Source organism: Astatotilapia calliptera, chromosome 7 (assembly GCF_900246225.1).
Source record: "Astatotilapia calliptera chromosome 7, fAstCal1.2, whole genome shotgun sequence".
Taxonomy (NCBI): domain Eukaryota; kingdom Metazoa; phylum Chordata; class Actinopteri; order Cichliformes; family Cichlidae; genus Astatotilapia; species Astatotilapia calliptera.
The window spans coordinates 55,830,279-55,847,161 of NC_039308.1; the positions used below are offsets into that span (position 1 = coordinate 55,830,279).

A 16,883-nucleotide genomic window follows, 5' to 3' on the forward strand; every position below is an offset into this window, starting at 1 on the left:
ACACATATTTCACATTCCATAAATGTTAAAATTATCCCACTGTACACCAAGTACACTATTCAATATTGGTTTACACTGAACATTTGGTTCAAATACTAATTTTTTGTGTTGATTTGAAAAATAAAAGTTGCAGAATTGATTCCTCTTTAATCAAAAATAGCACTGAAGAAATGTAAGTAGTTAGATTAGATGAAAGCTATATTATCCAATATCTCTCCAGCACCACTGAAACCCTACTTTCCTGAATTATTCCTGAACCAAGAGAGAAACTGCTGGTCAATGAGCTATTAAATACTAAACAAAACAGGGCCACTGTTTGTAATTGAAGAAAAGCGTTCATGAGAACATCTGTATATATTTTAGCTTCTGTAAAGGTGATTTGATTTGTCACTGGAACCAAATATAAGGGGGGATAACATACCAACCCAATCACAGTTTGTACAACACAATCACCACAATTCTCACAAGTGAGGAAGCATCCAAAATACATGCATGGCACATTAACAGTGAGGATGAAGAGATGGTAGAAGGAGGCATGGTTTTGCTCTATGAAACTAGCAATTTATTTAAGGGTTTTATGTATGAGGACTTGAGGTATTATTGTGAAAATAAGGGATTATTTCAGGGCCGGAATTACTCTAAATCAAGCGTAAACTAACAAGGAAGAGGCTTCTCAAAAGGATCTGCATTTGCAGCAGTATACACGAGTAGTTTTCAGTGTAGGTATACCAGTATTCTGCAAAAGATCAGACTAGTTAATATTCAGACTAAGGGAAGGTTCTACATAATATAAATCATATTTAAATGCAAATTCATCCTTTAATTAAATGGAACTGTGTGTTTGCATTCTCCAAATGAGGCCTTAAAGAAAAGACAAAGCCTGAAGCAGAAGACAACAGTAATTAAAAACTTTATACGGAAATAAATAAATAAATAATTCCGTTTGTGGAGCATTTTGTGTTCAGTAAAACTTGGTTGGAGTAGGTTGAATACAATCTACATCTACACACAACTATTCTTAACAGTGAATGGTACTACAACAACACTACACAGAGCTATATACTCTTGCCTGCACATTTGGTCTGGAGGTCTCTTAAGATTGACTTTGTTTAGGCGGTGAAAGATCCTTGGGGATCCCTGCCCTCCCAGCCCTCCCCTCCCTCTGCTCCTCCATCTCTCAGCACTCACAGTAGAAAGCTCTGTGGGGTCCAGCACACTCTCCAGTTTCACCGCTGCCATGGGAGTCTCGGCCTGTCCTGCAGCAGATGTGGCCATGCCCTGTGACGTGCCCCCCTCAGCCCCACTGTCCCCAAAGGCCAACTGTGTACTGAGGCCATCCGTCTGGGGTAGATCTAGTGATGTGGCGAGGGTCACGACAGAAACTGGGACTGATAAGGTAATGTCTGTGGGTGAGGTTATGGATGGGGTGTGCTCTGGGGGTTGGAATGGGGTAAGGGCTGCTATGGTGGGAGGCACGTCTTCACAGGGTGCGTCGACACACTGCCCCGAGCCTTGTGGACTCTCTGCTGGGGGCTGCACCGACAGTCACACACACACACAAACACACGCAAACTCAATTAAAGACATGCATATATAAAGCAATTCATGAAAGCAATACAAAAATAAAACCAAAACAGTCACTATTGGACACACAGCTGAAAAACAAATCATGCAAGGAAGCTGGAACCGACATGCCCTAAATATCCACTTATGATTAAAATAAACAAAGAATGCAAATACAATTTAGATAGCTATAACACACCCTTACCAAGTGTGTCTTGATGCATTGTCTGCGTATTTATTTCATGACAGTGAAGATGGGCTTTATGCCTCTGAAATGTCAGCGCGCAATCAATCGTTTCAAAGTTGATATCCCCGTCTCGACAGTCTGTCTATGAATACCATCAAGCCCAAACAAAAACAAATACGGCTGATAAAATGGTCTAGTGTTACAATACACGCTTATCATGAATAATTGATATCCAGGGACTGTTCGGGCAGAAAGACGTCACAAGGTACTAAACATTAGTACCTCCATTATTTGTCCATTCTCTGGACCTTCAACCTCCTCTTGTGGCTCAGGCTCCGAAGGGATTTGCTGCTTGGTGTCTGTCTGACTCACGTCCTTGTGGCGGGGACACTCGGGACGGAGTTGCTCATTTGCTTGTGGTGGCGCACGCGACTGGTTACCCTTATTGTTGTCCTGTTTTGGGGTGACGCAAGCCAAGACAGGACTGACCTTGGCAACCATGGCGGCAGAGCGAGGTTTGGCAGTGCGTCCTCGCTGTACCGTTTCCCAGCCTTCTGCGTCCTTTTTACCTGTGAACACACAAGGCGCTCCGTAAATCAAGGAGAAGATTAAACTGCACTCTCTTTTAAGTACAGAGTGAAGTGCGATTTTATGAGGGGTTTCTTACCAGGTTTTTCTGCCTGGGATGTTGTGGGTTGACAGGAGCCAAGGACGGACTGAGTGCACTTTACTCGGTCTGCCCAGCTGGGGCCTGTGTGAGAGTGCCTGGTTGCAGGAGGACCACTGATGAAGACACATACAGAGCATGCATCAGAACAAACAAATGGCCATTAAACTCAACAGGTACAATCCCCTCCTTCAATGTCTGAGCAGCTCCTACTGTGTTGCCTGTCTGTAAAGCTTCAGCAATCTTAAGAAAGCGTCTAGCCAAAGCATCTGAGTACATTCCACTGTGAGATAGCAATGGACGTATTGGACAACAGGCCTCCGTCATGATCAATATCCATTTCCTGCAGCATCAGATTACAGAGCGGTGCACATATTGAACCGATGCTTCAGCAGACTTTAACTGACACTTTCATCTACACCTTCCACTGATTCTGCTGCCCAAGAGTGAGACACTCAACAAATTGCATTAAACAAATGCTTCATTGGCTGTCTTGCTAGATAGTCTGCACTTCCTAACCTCTACAAAAACAACCATAATGCATCATAACAAATATTGATTGGTGAATCACAGGATGCCTTATGATACAATGCTAGACTGGAAACAATAACAGGTAAAAGCTTACCCAAAGTTGAGGGCGCGACGTGCACCTGGCGTAGGTACCATTCTGTCTGTGGGGCTTGGCATCACATGACGTCCCGGAGACATCTTACGCACCTCCCAGGCTAAAGAAGTTGGCCTGAACAAAAGTGAAAGTGCCGTACATCACTAAACTTTTTCTAGTTGCCAAACACAAACACTTGACTCACACATTTGCGAAATCAGTCAGATGGTTGATTCACTTGTAGCAATGTATGCAATAAATGAAGCATGTAAAAGTTCCAGGTTGTTCTATTGATTAACAGCCCGTTTCAAATTTACAGCTGCAATGGTCACTGTGTTAAAGAGAAGCCAATAAACTGCTGGATCTCTTTGAATTAAAGCCAAGGCTATTGATTCATTCTGTTTGTGACTCAAAGCCAGGGACCGGACACCCGCATTTTTGGTTCCACCTCAGGGAGCAATTCAAAGTGGGAAGAGAATGAGAATGAAAGAAAAACAAAAACAATGGGCCTCATACGAGTTTGGAAATGCCCCTTACTCTGACCAGAAAATAGTACCGTTCAAGAGTACTGTCGGATTTAGGAAAAAAAAAAAAAAAAAAAGCACACAAACCAATTTTGTTCTGACAGAACAAAACTGTGGGTATGTTAGTAAATCAAAATCGGACCTGATTTGGTTTCACATCTCAATCTGCATGCTACCATGCGTCTGTTTCTCTATATAAGAAAACAAGTTTCCCTAAGTGGATTTCCTTGGGAGTGACATATTGTGCATTAAATATCTGGAACGTTTTGTGCCCTTTATTTTGTCTGGTCTTTGTGTTGGTAAAAACTAGTATTGAAAAGGTTGCATATGTTTAATGGAGGAGGGGGGGGGGGCTAGCTTACACATTGTCAGTTAATATACTATGTTCTAAACATGCAGTTTAATTCCTTATTATTGTTTATGAACATTTTTTGGCTTAGCTTGCTTTGGAAAACTGTAAATAGTAACTAATAAGACACCATCACTACATCACAGTTCAAATATGTGTCTTTACATTTTTTTTTGATACAGTCTGGCTTCCATCAATTGTAAGCATGATTTGAGGCAAATCTAAATGTCCTCATAAAATAATGTACTAAATGTGTTTGCACACAGATTTGTGCACAAAATGTATGCCTAGTTTACAGTCAGATTGTTCGTGAGCAATGCTTGTGAATGAGGTCCACTGAAAAAGTGAAGAGCATCTTAAAATGACCTGTTCTGAGCATCTGTTTTCTCCAACTTCTCCTGAAGGTTGATCCAGTCTATGAGAGCTTTGAAGTCCCGTACATAGTTGTCCAGCATCATCAACACCTCCTGAAGACAGCAGGTATAACAGTACAGAGAAACCACAATTTAGAAAACACAAAATATGAATAATAAAAAAAATAATAAAAAATATAGCACACAAAAACCCCTCAAGTTTAAAATAAATAACTGATGGATGTGCACTCAATATTTGCTCAACACTAAAAGCATTTTAAAATATTCTTACATATCCCTGCAAACACCAAGAAAAATCCATTGCAGTGTCTGCTGTAAATTGTGCAAACCACAAAGCAGAATTCATAGTCATACGTTTCCAAAAGGTTATTTAAAAATAATCATTAGCTGATTTTGATCTGAGTTTGTAGTCAGAAATTTTTAATTCACTTGTTCCAGCGTTTAGGTACATTTGAGTATATTGAACATATATTATTGACTAAAATAAGATATTTCAGTGTGGTACCATGGACCACGGGAAATAAGGTTTGGCATGTTTAACCCTTTTGTGACACTTTATTATCAAAAGGATAAACTGAAAAAAAGAAGTGAAAAACAGCCTTTTTATTATCTTCGTCACAGATTTTTTTTCCTAAAAAAAAAATAAATAAATAAAAAATTGTACTTAACGAATTAAAAACTGACAAAAGAGAACTTGCAAAGTTTTGCTAGAAAGCAGGAGCTGATCCGCAAAGTTTCAATGAATGTTAAGAAAAACACTTGACTGAAAGCTTCAAGAACAATGAAGGCAAATTCCTTTTAACAAATGCCCATTATCTGCACTTGTACTCAGCCGGTGTTGGTTACTCAGAAGTGGTAGGCTGTGGAGGGGTTTTTTTCTCCCCAGAGCTCTAATGAAACAGACACAACTGATTGATGGGGAGCATGAAGGGAGTGGTAATTGAGAGTAAACCTTCACAGTGCTTTTAGTTAATAGACAAGTCAGTCCAGTGAAAGATGCATTGAGCAGGTTTGCTGATTAGGGCTGGTTAACAGCCAGTGTCTACTGCTGCGGCTCGCTTCATTTGGTAATGAAGGTTTGCTGTGCATTTGACAGCTAAACCAACATTGAGTGAAAGCACCATAAAGCAGAGGACAGAGAACAGACACGCTTAGCCAAAAATAACCACCAAATAATAATTCATGAGAAATGGATTTAACCTTCACGAGGCATTGTCATAAAGCAAGAGGGCCAGTAAAAGCTTGTGGTCCAAACAAAAATGATCAGCCATGTCATGTTCAGTCAAGGTCAGACTTATTGACTTCTGGGAAGGAAATATTTTATAGTTCACATTGTCTTGTGTTTTTTTTTTTTTATTTATTTGAACGCCAGAAGTCCAGAATAGCCCGTTTCTGTCCATGTACACAAATTAGAAAATACAAGTCTTAACTGATCTCAAAGCAAGAAGAATACAGAGTATGTTTCTTGCCTGTACTAGGTGGGTAAAATAAGCAGTTTGTGTGAAGTAATTAGAACTGAGGTTGTGGGGATTATGCTTAAACATACAGGAATCATTCTGCTATATGGACAATTACCCTGTAAATGGAAAAACATTAGGTCAGGGCTACATTCCCCTCAAAATTGCATAAAGTATTACAGTAACAGAGCTGCGGCAGAGAATTACTTCCTGATAATGATTGTGTTGATGTTCATAAGTTTTTAGGTGGAAAAAATGGTGAGCCGTTTGTGTGAGAGAGTACACATGCTGATTGCCCACAGCTACACCAGGGGATTGTGGCTGGGGGCTATCAGAGCACTCTGCTTCCCCTCCAGATGACTCCATCATTTATCAGTGTCCATTAAGCCCAAGCTGGGTGGGATGGGGGATTATGAACAGCGCCCAGCTTCATGGCCATTAGACAGCATTAGCGTGTCGAGAGATATAGTGGTATGAGAAAGGAAAAAACACAACTAGCAGCTTGTTGTCTGACACAGGACACATGACAGCGTGCTGATCACGCCACAGGGAGCTGCGCTGTGGCAATGACAGCGAGCCGACCACACCAGAGGGCTGTGGTACTGACCGCAGACCGTTACCAGGACAATGATCAGCATAATGCACCACGGCAGAAGAATCAATGACCGGTACTATCACGCCCATACGCTCTGGAGCGACATATCAGTGCTACCAAAATACACTTCCGCAAAGCAGAGAATCAGAAATGTTGGTGGTTTATGTCAAAGAGCGGAAACCGCCAAACCCTGTTATTAACATGCATACGTACTGTTTACAGTCAGTCATCAATATTATTCATGCCAATGTGAAGAGAGAGCCCTGTGATAATTGTCTCACCAGCAAGCCTTTAGAGAGCCCCTCTGACATTAAGCAGACTCGAGATGAATGTGAGATGTTTGTCATGCTTTCAATGTCTCCCTCTAGTGTTCACAAATCATACGACATTTCAAACTTGCTAAAGACATTTGTACTGGGCAGGACATAAACCCAGTGATCCCAAAACTAGGATCAGCATTCCTATGCAGAACTCTTCCCCCCCCCCCTTTTTTTCGCTCCTCGATGCAGACTAACCTTGCATTCTAAGACGCTCTGATCAGATTCACAAGTGACGTAAATCTCATCCACAGCCCGACGCAGATTATCAAAGAGGAATGCCCAGTAGCGCGCTCGCAGGTCCACCTTTCGGGGCTGTCTGACTTTTGTGGGGCTCTTCTCTGGCCCCTTTTCCAGCAAAGCTCCAGCTGTGCCTTTATTTTCCACGGCAGCATTCTGTAGAGAAAGAGCAAACTGAAAAGCTCCGTCTTCCCCCTACCATTTACAGGTGCTCTGTAAGGATTTCTGCTGACTAAGGCACCGAACATAGGTATCATAGAGCCAAGATAATAGCAAATATGCTGGAAACATTACGTTGAACTACCACTTTGAATGCAAACACCACAGAAAACACCACAAGCAGAGCCCCACGAACAATAAGAGAGAACATTTAGGAAAATGGCAAGAATATTTTTTAAAAACGTAAACATACACATTATCGCAATCTCTTGACAAATTATCTGTACTTAAGGCCAAAAGTAAAACACAAAGCACTCCAGTTTATTAATGAGTCCCTTTATAACAGTATGGTGTGCTTTACTTTTAGGCTTTAGTTTATTCATTTGTTTTATTTCAATATCTAACTCACAAATTTAAAACAAATATCACTTCAAAGCCTTTAATAAACACTTACTGTTTAGTGATTAAAAAAACAAAACAAAATAACAACAACATTAAACTAAAATTTGACAAATGGTTAAAAAAAAAAAAAATCAAATTTGAGATCTGCAGGTAAAGAAGTTTGGACAGTAGCCCAATAGCTTCTCATAACTGGGAATCTGATAAGGAAATGACTTCTGACTGAGCTCAATTAATCTTTTATTCTGAAAATCTCCGGTGTCCAATAAATAAAGAATAAGATATATTATAAATTTTACCTCACTGCATATTTTTGGTTTTGAAATGTTTTTCAAACAGCTACTTGCACTAAATAATGAAGATTTCCAACTAAACCCTGATCAGTTTAAAATAATGATAAAAACTAAGTGTTAAATGAGAAACTTTGACTGCTGAAGCACTGACATCACAGTGAGCTGAATTTTTAACATCATGTGGCTGGATTTGTAGGGAAAGCACAAACACTGACTGCACAGCAGTGTTACAGAGTCATGCTACCTTTACCTCATTATTTTTATATGGAAGCCCACTCACAAAGAAACTAACATTATTAAACATTTAACAGTCCAGTTGATGCAATAATCTCTTGTATTGGTAGGCACAAATAGTTTGCCAAATTTCAGGTGCATATGAGAGAGAAGTACACACTGTGAAGGCCCATCAGAGCGCTAACTTGAGGCAGATTTTGGTTGCATCCAGGAGAAAAATATTAAAGGACTTCATACAAAGTTTCGCAACCACCACAGACAGGCTTGCATCAAGTTCGTTTTTTAGGGTTTCAGGGGCATGAGGCAGAAGTCAAAGATGAAATAAGTTAGTAAAAAGTGCCCTCTAGTGTTGGAGGACGGTATTCCAACCTGCTTTTTATTCCTTTGTTGTCCCGAATTGATTCTCTGAGACCTGGAACTGCCACTGGAGTTGCCTTTGGACTTTGCTAAGTAAAGAGGAGAGAGGAAAAAAATATGAGGCTTGCATTTAGATAGTGGATAAATAATCAGAGCTTAAATCTGGCCAACAATGAATATATAATTGTTGTGACAAATAAATACGTCACATATGTAAAAAAAAAAAAAAGAGAATCATTGAGAAGTGAAATACAAAATAAACACTTGATTGTAAATGATTAATTATAGAGTTGCAGAGGATTAGGTAAGCCTTATGTAAAAAAACAAACAAACATACAAACACAAGATTAAACTACAATTTCAAAAGCTGGACCTTAATTCATCCTCAAACTTTGGAGCAAAAACAAGGCCTTAAATAAATAAAACTGAACTGACCCACAAATAAAAGAGAAGCAGAGTGAAAATGAGAAAAATGGGTGAGCATGTTGAGTGGGTTTCTCAGAAGTGTTAGGATTAGACTATTTCAAAGACAACCCCCCCATTGTCACCATTTAAAAACACAAATATATTTTATTTATTCTAAAACACAAGAGCATGCATCAAGTTTAAACAGTCTGCTTAAGAAATCTGAAGTACTCATTTTATCAGTTGAGCCATGAGAAGAAAAATAACCATCTGGTTCCAGTTGACAGTGTACAACAACATTTTTAATGAATAACATATAAAATGCTGAACAATATTGGCAAAGACAGATAACCATATCCTGGGGTCACGGGCTATCACCTTTAATAAATTATCCACAACAACATCTGCAGCATCATAAATTAACGGCATAAAATTTTTTTTTTACTTTGCATTAAGCTACCAACCTTCCTCCTCTTTGCTCTCTAGAGGGACGCTCCAGGCAATGAGGTTTCGAGCAGCACGGCCCTCTTCAGCAACTATCTTTCGCACTTTGTCATGGCTGTTGGAGCGCTGAAATGAAGCCTGCGGGACAGACATAAGACTCAACACATTAAATCTGACTGGATTTTCCCCCTTCATTTTATTCTCGACCTAACAAAGGATGAATCAGAGTGTTAGTCACATTATTTGTGCCAGCAACATCAAGGCTCACAAAACTTTGGGCCAGCACTCTTCAGTTTTTGGTAGCCCAAAATAAATTTAAGTAGCCCGAATAAAAAAAGAGAGCAATTTTTTTATGTTTTGTTTCCTTTACAATATTATACATTAAAGTATAATATTGTAACGGAAAAAAAAAATTAATCAAAAATTGTTAAAATACAAATCACAACAACTGTATAAAAATTACAATCATCAACTCAAATACTTGGTTCTAATTGAACAGAAATTTCTATGAACTTGCAAGAACTGTGTAGAACATGAATCAGTCTGTGTCAGATCCTGAATTGGAAATTTCCACTGAAGTCACGGGTAAGACGTAAGTGGAACCAAGATCTAGGCCATTTGCTTTTTGAAGTTTGCAAAGACTGCTAAATTTTGCCAATGGTAGTTCACTCTTTGCAACATAGTACGCTGTTGTAAACAGATTTTTCAGGACTTCTTCTTGTGCTTGGTTTATTTTTAGTATGTTTTTTGCAATTGCTGTTTGTTCTGGGAAAGACATTGCAGACTGGTCAATAATGCATTTTTTGCATTTCTCATGGGTTCTGATGGGGTCTTTCTTAAAATTACTGGTCCCAGTAACAAAGGCGCTTGTCGACTCAGAAATCGAATTAAACTCACAACACACCTGGCAGAACATTATGTTATTTAGCTTTTGTCCATGAAAACCAAAAAAAGCTGTGCTTTCTTTTTGCCTCATAGTCTGATTTGTCATAACTTTTCCGTTTTGTGGTAGGCTTTTCTTTGGCTGCACCTTCTTCACCCTGACCTGTCTTATTTGGCTGAGCAGAACTAAAATACCGGTGTAAATCCTGCTGCTTTTACACATGTACTTACATAACGGTCAGCGATTCTCTGCGCAATCAACCTCTATGACATGTTTAAGCTTGCTGCGGGAGATTTCACTTGTCACGTTTGAATAGTAAGCTAATGAGTGATAAATGGTAAATGGCCTGTATTTATATAGCGCTTTACTAGTCCCTAAGGACCCCAAAGCGCTTTACATATCCAGTCATCCACCCATTCACACACACATTCACACGCTGGTGATGGCAAGCTACATTGTAACCACAGCCACCCTGGGGCGCACTGACAGAGGCGAGGCTGCCGGACACTGGCGCCACCGGGCCCTCTGACCACCACCAGTAGGCAACGGGTGAAGTGTCTTGCCCAAGGACACAACGACCGAGACTGTCCAAGCCGGGGCTCGAACCAGCAACCTTCCGATTACAAGGCGAACTCCCAACTCTTGAGCCACATAAGACGATGTCAGAGGAATTGGTGCGCAATTAATCGTCACTCACCAATCAGTGCTGCCGCACTCTACACACCGTTCGCGCGATCGCAAAGTGACGGTGAAAGCAAAAAAACAAGCGCAAATTCAAACGCGATTTCAATATGTCACACATTGACAGTGGCTCATCGATGCCAATGACATAATTACTCAGCTACATTTTTGAAAGAATGCAAAAGCATTGACATATAGTTTTCCTATGATAGCCCGACGGGCAGGGCTAAGATAGATTTTGGTAGCCCGACTGGAAAAATCGCTAGCCTCGAGACGTCGAGCTAGTGATTTTGCGAGCCCTGAACATGTCTCAAAAAACTTGGAAAGGAGGCAACAAAAGGGTTGTGGGAGTTTTTCAGAAGTAAAGATGGGCAAAGGTTCAATCTGGAGAAGTGCATGTGTGTGACAAGGCTGGAAAATCAGCACTGGCCGCCATGACCTTTGGACCGTCAGTTGGCACTGCATTAAAAATGTTTTATTCTTTTATAATGATAACTGGATGCATTCATGAACACTTCTAGAAATCACTGTCTAAACACAGCTCACCATACCATCCACAAAAGCAGGTTAAACCTCTTCCACCACAGTCCATGGGCCAAAGCTAGAAAGATGATGATAAACCACACACAGTAGCCATTAAAACACCATGGCTTCATAGCTGAAGAGCTAGAATCCCGTATCAAGAAGAATGGGACGACACTCATCTCATAAAAGACAATAGCTGATCTTCTCAGTTCCCAGAAGTTTATGGACTCTTGTTTAAAGAAGAAAAGATGCTACACAGATGCTCAAACATGTTCTTCTCACACTTTTTTTGTTGCCATCACAAAACTACCTGATTTTTTTTCTTTATAAAGTACACTAAGTAATTTTTTTATGTTATTTAAACGAATAAAACCTAAAACAAAACATGTTGTACTCATAAATATACACTGATAACTGTGCAATGACATCTTCTAACAAATTAACATGTTCTCATAAACTTAGAAGTAATCTAGTAATACTTCAGACATGTGACTGGTTAGTGTTAGTCACCATGTTGTCTCGCCATCTTGAATACTATAGCTGAGATGAGTGTCGGCATTCTGGCTAATCACATTTTATGTATGTGGCCTGAGATCGACCACATATGTAGTTCGCCTCATAAGTTACTTTTAATTTAAAAACCACAAATAGCCCTTTTAAACTATACATAACCATTTAACATTTGTACATGTACATTTTTTATCAACTCTTTCTCAGTATGCTTTTATCCTCCTCGACCACTGCTCCGTCCCTGATTCCACCTCAGCGTCTTTCTCCTCACCTAAAACCTAATCTCCTGAATTAAAGTCAGGGCTCTAACACAGGAAAATGGACATTAACGTGGTCGTTTATTCCTGATATTATTGCAATTACTTATTGCCAGCACATTAGACAGGCAACGAGCCACATAAAACAACAAACAGCTGGTTGTAAGCTAACATTGTGCCAGCTAATATTAGGCTTGAGTGACATTTAAAGCAAAAAAAAAAAAAAAAAAAAAAATTTGGGGCAGTAAGAACACAGAATTGCTATTGCAATCTACTGACATCTAGTGGTGAGATTTTACACACTGTTCCTTTAAAATGGCAAATTTTCTTAGTTCAAACATTTGCTATGTTTTCTATCTTCTAGTGTGAATAAAGCATGGGTTTATGACATTTGCAAATCCATGCACTCTCTTTTAATGTACATTTTACAGACCCAGTTCAAATTGGAGCCTGCACTGTCTTATTTTATTATAAATGGTAAATGGCCTGTATTTATATAGCGCTTTACTAGTCCCTAAGGACCCCAAAGCGCTTTACATATCCAGTCATCCACCCATTCACACACACATTCACAAACTGGTGATGGCAAGCTACATTGTAGCCACAGCCACCCTGGGGCGCACTGACAGAGGCGAGGCTGCCGGACACTGGCGCCACCGGGCCCTCTGACCACCACCAGTAGGCAACGGGTGAAGTGTCGTGCCCAAGGACACAACGACCAAGACTGTCTGAGCCGGGGCTCGAACCGGCAACCTTCCAATTACAAGGCGAACTCCCAACTCTTGAGCCACGCTCACTTATACAATAAATTAAGTAAACATTCACAGCTTAAAGTAAATAAATAAAATATGTTTGTGACCCACTTTTTATGTTCAGCATAAATAGAATTGTAGATAACATAAAATACATACTGACTAATTCTCACCCAGTTCTTTCAACAATGATAGTTTTATGAGCAATGAGCAGGCCTGAAGCCTAAGCACTGTTGCTATGGTTACTTCAGTTTTAATATACCTCAGACACTGATTTTGTTCAGCCGTTAAAACAGTGTTCCGCAGTACAATGTGTTTTCATTGCACCAAAAAACAAAACATAACGGGCAAAAAACACTCAAACAAGGAAATCAATGGTACTTTATGTTCATTCAGTGCATTTTCGGCAGATTTTTATGTCAAACAGTAAGCAAAAAGTACATTTATAGCAATTTTAAAATTTTGCCATAAAAGCTCTGATTATGTTGCTTTGATATAAAAGTGTATGGAAGCGGTCTACGAGGTCATACTGTGACAAGGAACAGCTAGAGGCTGAGGCTCTAAACCCGTTCTGTGCAAAGGATGCATCATGGTTGACCTACACATTGAGTATGCATCAGTGAACTTGACTTTAACCCTGGGTGAAGCCGACACTGCGAACCAAAATAAATACAGCGACATCACATTCATTAAGAACCCATGTGATGAAATGTAGCATCGGCATCTTTCTGGATCCATATGTCATAGAGAAAATAAATGGCTATTTGTATCTCTTAGACAGCTGATGCATTACTGCAGAAAGAAAAAGTGGCTGAACAATAACAGCGCAAAAAAGTGGTGTACCACTGCAGTCTGCTTGATTTAATTTGGTTCTTACATAACTAAATATTCTGATTTCTGGCAATCAGCAGCAATCAGAGGTTTATCATTCTGCATCTTCCACTTAGTGTGTTTTTCCCCTAGAATAGACCGTACCACTTCTGCACTTGTCATTAATTATTTACTCTACTGTTGACTAGAGTCCAGACCAAACTTGAATATTTTAGACAACTATGAATCATAGTTTTATACCTAATGAAAATAACTATATAAAATAATAAACATTTTAAAAAAAAATCTAAACTGAGAGCCAGTTCTTCTCTTAACAGAAATGAGTCATGGAACAAATCATTCTCTCTTTTCCTGGATGTCTCTCATGAGCGCTACTGTTCAGATAAAAAAAACAAAAACTGTCCTTTTACCACATTTGCAACTGAAGAGATGAGGCATACGTTTTCAGAGGTAAAAAAGTAAAAATTAGGGCATAGCTTAAAATAAAAACAGTATATACATACACCACCTTAAATTCAAAAATAACAGAATAATGTGAACATGGCTCATTTGGCATTACACATGCAGAAACAGAATGCGTGTATCGGTCTGATACCATTTAATGTCCCTAAGGGAGATACCCAGCTGACCTACTTTGGTGAGCAAAATTCTTTACATATCAAGTGGCCTGAGCTTTATTTTGTCAAGTGGAGAATAAGACGACACAAATATTAAAAAATATATATATATATATACAATAAATCTCATTCAACAACACAAATCCATCAAAGTAGCAAGAGCTACTGATGCAGCCTGTCCTATCTCTTTACAGTAAATGTTTACTCGGTATCTCCAGTGCTTGGCAGCCAGTGGATGACAAATAAGTGTTTTGAAAAAACCTTACCTACTCGCAACTGATGGCTATCGGAGTGCAGCAACCTGAGGCCAAAAAGGCTTAAAGCAACATTCTCTTTATCCACTTAATCAGCTACAAACAAGCTGTCTCCCATTGCACCATAGAAGAGAAAGATACAATGTGGAGCCTATCTTCTGCTGTCTTCTTTGATCAGGCAGTCCTTCCACATGCACAAGAGAGCATGTTTATTTTCTAGACTGTGCTGAGTAAGGGGCAAGTGTAAGGTTTCCCTTCTGGCAAGGTCTACAAACAGAAGTAGCAAGACAGTGGAGTGGGTGAGAACAAGCTCATTAGTAAAAGCAGTAAAAATCCACACATCACAGGATACGTACAGAATAGAAGTACAATCTGTAAGCAGGCTCTTCGTCTTTATCCACTCCTGACATACTTGACAGCCCACTTCAGGCAACCTGTTCCCTCTCACCAGCATTGCCACTTGTGCAAGGTGACATCGTCATCTGACAGCAGGACCAAAATAGACTCCCTATGTGTAGTCCACACTGTTATAGCAACTTGCCCAGCTGTGTTAACTCCTCTCCCAGTGGCAAGTGAGAGACAAGTGCTCAGTAGCCCACCATGCCTACCTTTTACTTTGACTATTCTGTTTGCAATTCTTGCCTGTAATCTAGTCTGAGCCCCTAGCACTCTGCTGAGTTAGCAGCCACCTCTTAGGCCCGACTCCCTGCCTGCTGCTGCCTATCTGCCTACCACTGCATGCAGCTTCCTATATTTACAGCTCCCCTCCTCTCACTGCTCTGCATCAGAGCCCCCGCTCTCTCCCTCTCTCTCCGCTTCTCATTTCTCACTCTTCACTCTCCTTCTACCACAACACTGCGCAGTCATGTGCACAAAGCAGGCCTGGCTCTCTGCCCCCCCATCCTGTACTTGCCAGTGATGAGAGTATAGCTGCAGGGTCAGAGACAGTGTGTGCGAACGCAGTGCATTAGCCACACAAAGTGATGCTTTAGATCTGAATGGACCCGGCATTCAGTGATTCATATGCTGCTGTGGGACAAGACATACAAGGCCACATGGTTTGACCAAATACAAATGGTGCAAACTTGGAAAGTCTGTAATAACACTTTGGGACAAAGAAAGGAATCAACATATTTTGATATAGGCCTGTTTACATTACTGCTGTTTTAATTTACAAAACAGTCCCTTTACTTTCACAGTTTTGCTTTAATAACATGACAATACATGTATGCAGACAATTTGTAAAAATGATTAGCATCTTCAAAAATGTAAATTTTATTGGGTAAACTATTACTACCACCACCACCACCACCACTACTACTACTACTACTACTACTAATAATAATGGTGATGATGATGATGATGATGATGTAGGCATTTTTCTTAACCAAGAGGACAAAAAAAGGTAGAAACGAGATTTGACAATATCACACCATCAGAAAGTAAGGTCACCCAAAATATGTTTATTTATCGCGAGAACTTGAATTCCTAGCAAGGAATATCAGGGAATTTTTATGTTCTTGGTTAAATCAAATGTTTTACTTCAGTTGTTAGCTGCGAAACACAAAGCAGCGCATACCTTCAAAGCAGTTATGGATGCATTCTTGCTTTTGCCACCTCCATGCGAGGAGCCTGAGCTGTTGCTACCAGACCTTTCCCTCCCGTCCCCGCCTTGGTTGCTAACTCTTGGGCCGAGACGGTGCTGCCCAGCTCCGCGCCGCCGTCCATCATAGCGGTTGTCTTTGGACATCGACCCGCCTAGTGTTCAACGCTCAGTCGGTGACAAATTAAAGTCTACGAGTAAAGTCGCCCTGTTGTCAGAGGTGATGGGAAAACATGTCAGATAAATACATGACACTGTGGATAGCGTAACAGATGCAGGAAGTCTGAGCACCTTGCGTTTTTGACTGGCGTTTGGATGGTCCAATGAATTCGTCGTATGGTAGAACCAACAATGGCGCCAGCCAATCATGTAAATTATAGTAAGGTCAAAGGGTGGGATGCATTTTCGAGGAGGCGGGACTTCGAATTGTCTACCATGGCAACCACTAAGATCAGGCGGGACATTCAAGGAAGTTTGGTTGATTTGGTAGGACGTCAAGTCACCTTCAAACCGAAGGAAGACCACGAGGTGGAAAACCTGACTTCAAAATAAAGTCTTCTGGGGGGGGGGGAGGAAAGTACATCACATTACACTAGCATTAAATCACTAGTAAATCGCGGGGGCAGTGTTTGTTGTTGTTGTTGTTGTTGTTGTTGTTTGCTGTATACATATTAAGTATATCAAAAGGCATTGGAACCTGGTTCCATATAAGCTCTTTTTTTTAAATCAAATTGGCTTGCTTGCTATCCAGTGGGTAACACCAATGACTGCATAAGCCTTACAAACTACTGCAAACTACAAC

At 40.3% G+C, this 16,883-nt stretch overlaps 1 protein-coding gene across 3 annotated transcripts in view; it reads right to left on the reverse strand.

Annotated features, from left to right (window-relative positions):
• Nucleotides 1-16,401, reverse strand: part of scaper (S-phase cyclin A-associated protein in the ER) — a 59,174-nt gene extending 42,773 nt beyond the window's left edge. The window contains exons 1-9 of one of the 3 annotated variants that reach the window (XM_026175935.1): nt 16,058-16,401; nt 9,189-9,306; nt 8,332-8,408; nt 6,836-7,033; nt 4,261-4,361; nt 3,043-3,156; nt 2,418-2,533; nt 2,033-2,319; nt 1,189-1,533 (exon numbers count right to left, since the gene is read on the reverse strand). In XM_026175935.1, the coding sequence (XP_026031720.1) occupies nt 1,189-1,533; nt 2,033-2,319; nt 2,418-2,533; nt 3,043-3,156; nt 4,261-4,361; nt 6,836-7,033; nt 8,332-8,408; nt 9,189-9,306; nt 16,058-16,228 (1,527 nt within the window). In that variant the 5' untranslated portion in view covers nt 16,229-16,401. Of the gene's footprint in view, nt 1-1,188; nt 1,534-2,032; nt 2,320-2,417; nt 2,534-3,042; nt 3,157-4,260; nt 4,362-6,835; nt 7,034-8,331; nt 8,409-9,188; nt 9,307-14,834; nt 15,253-16,057 lie in introns of those variants that run through there. The other 2 variants (XM_026175936.1, XM_026175937.1) reach the window with 2 other exon arrangements.
• Nucleotides 16,402-16,883: the final 482 nt, after the last annotated feature.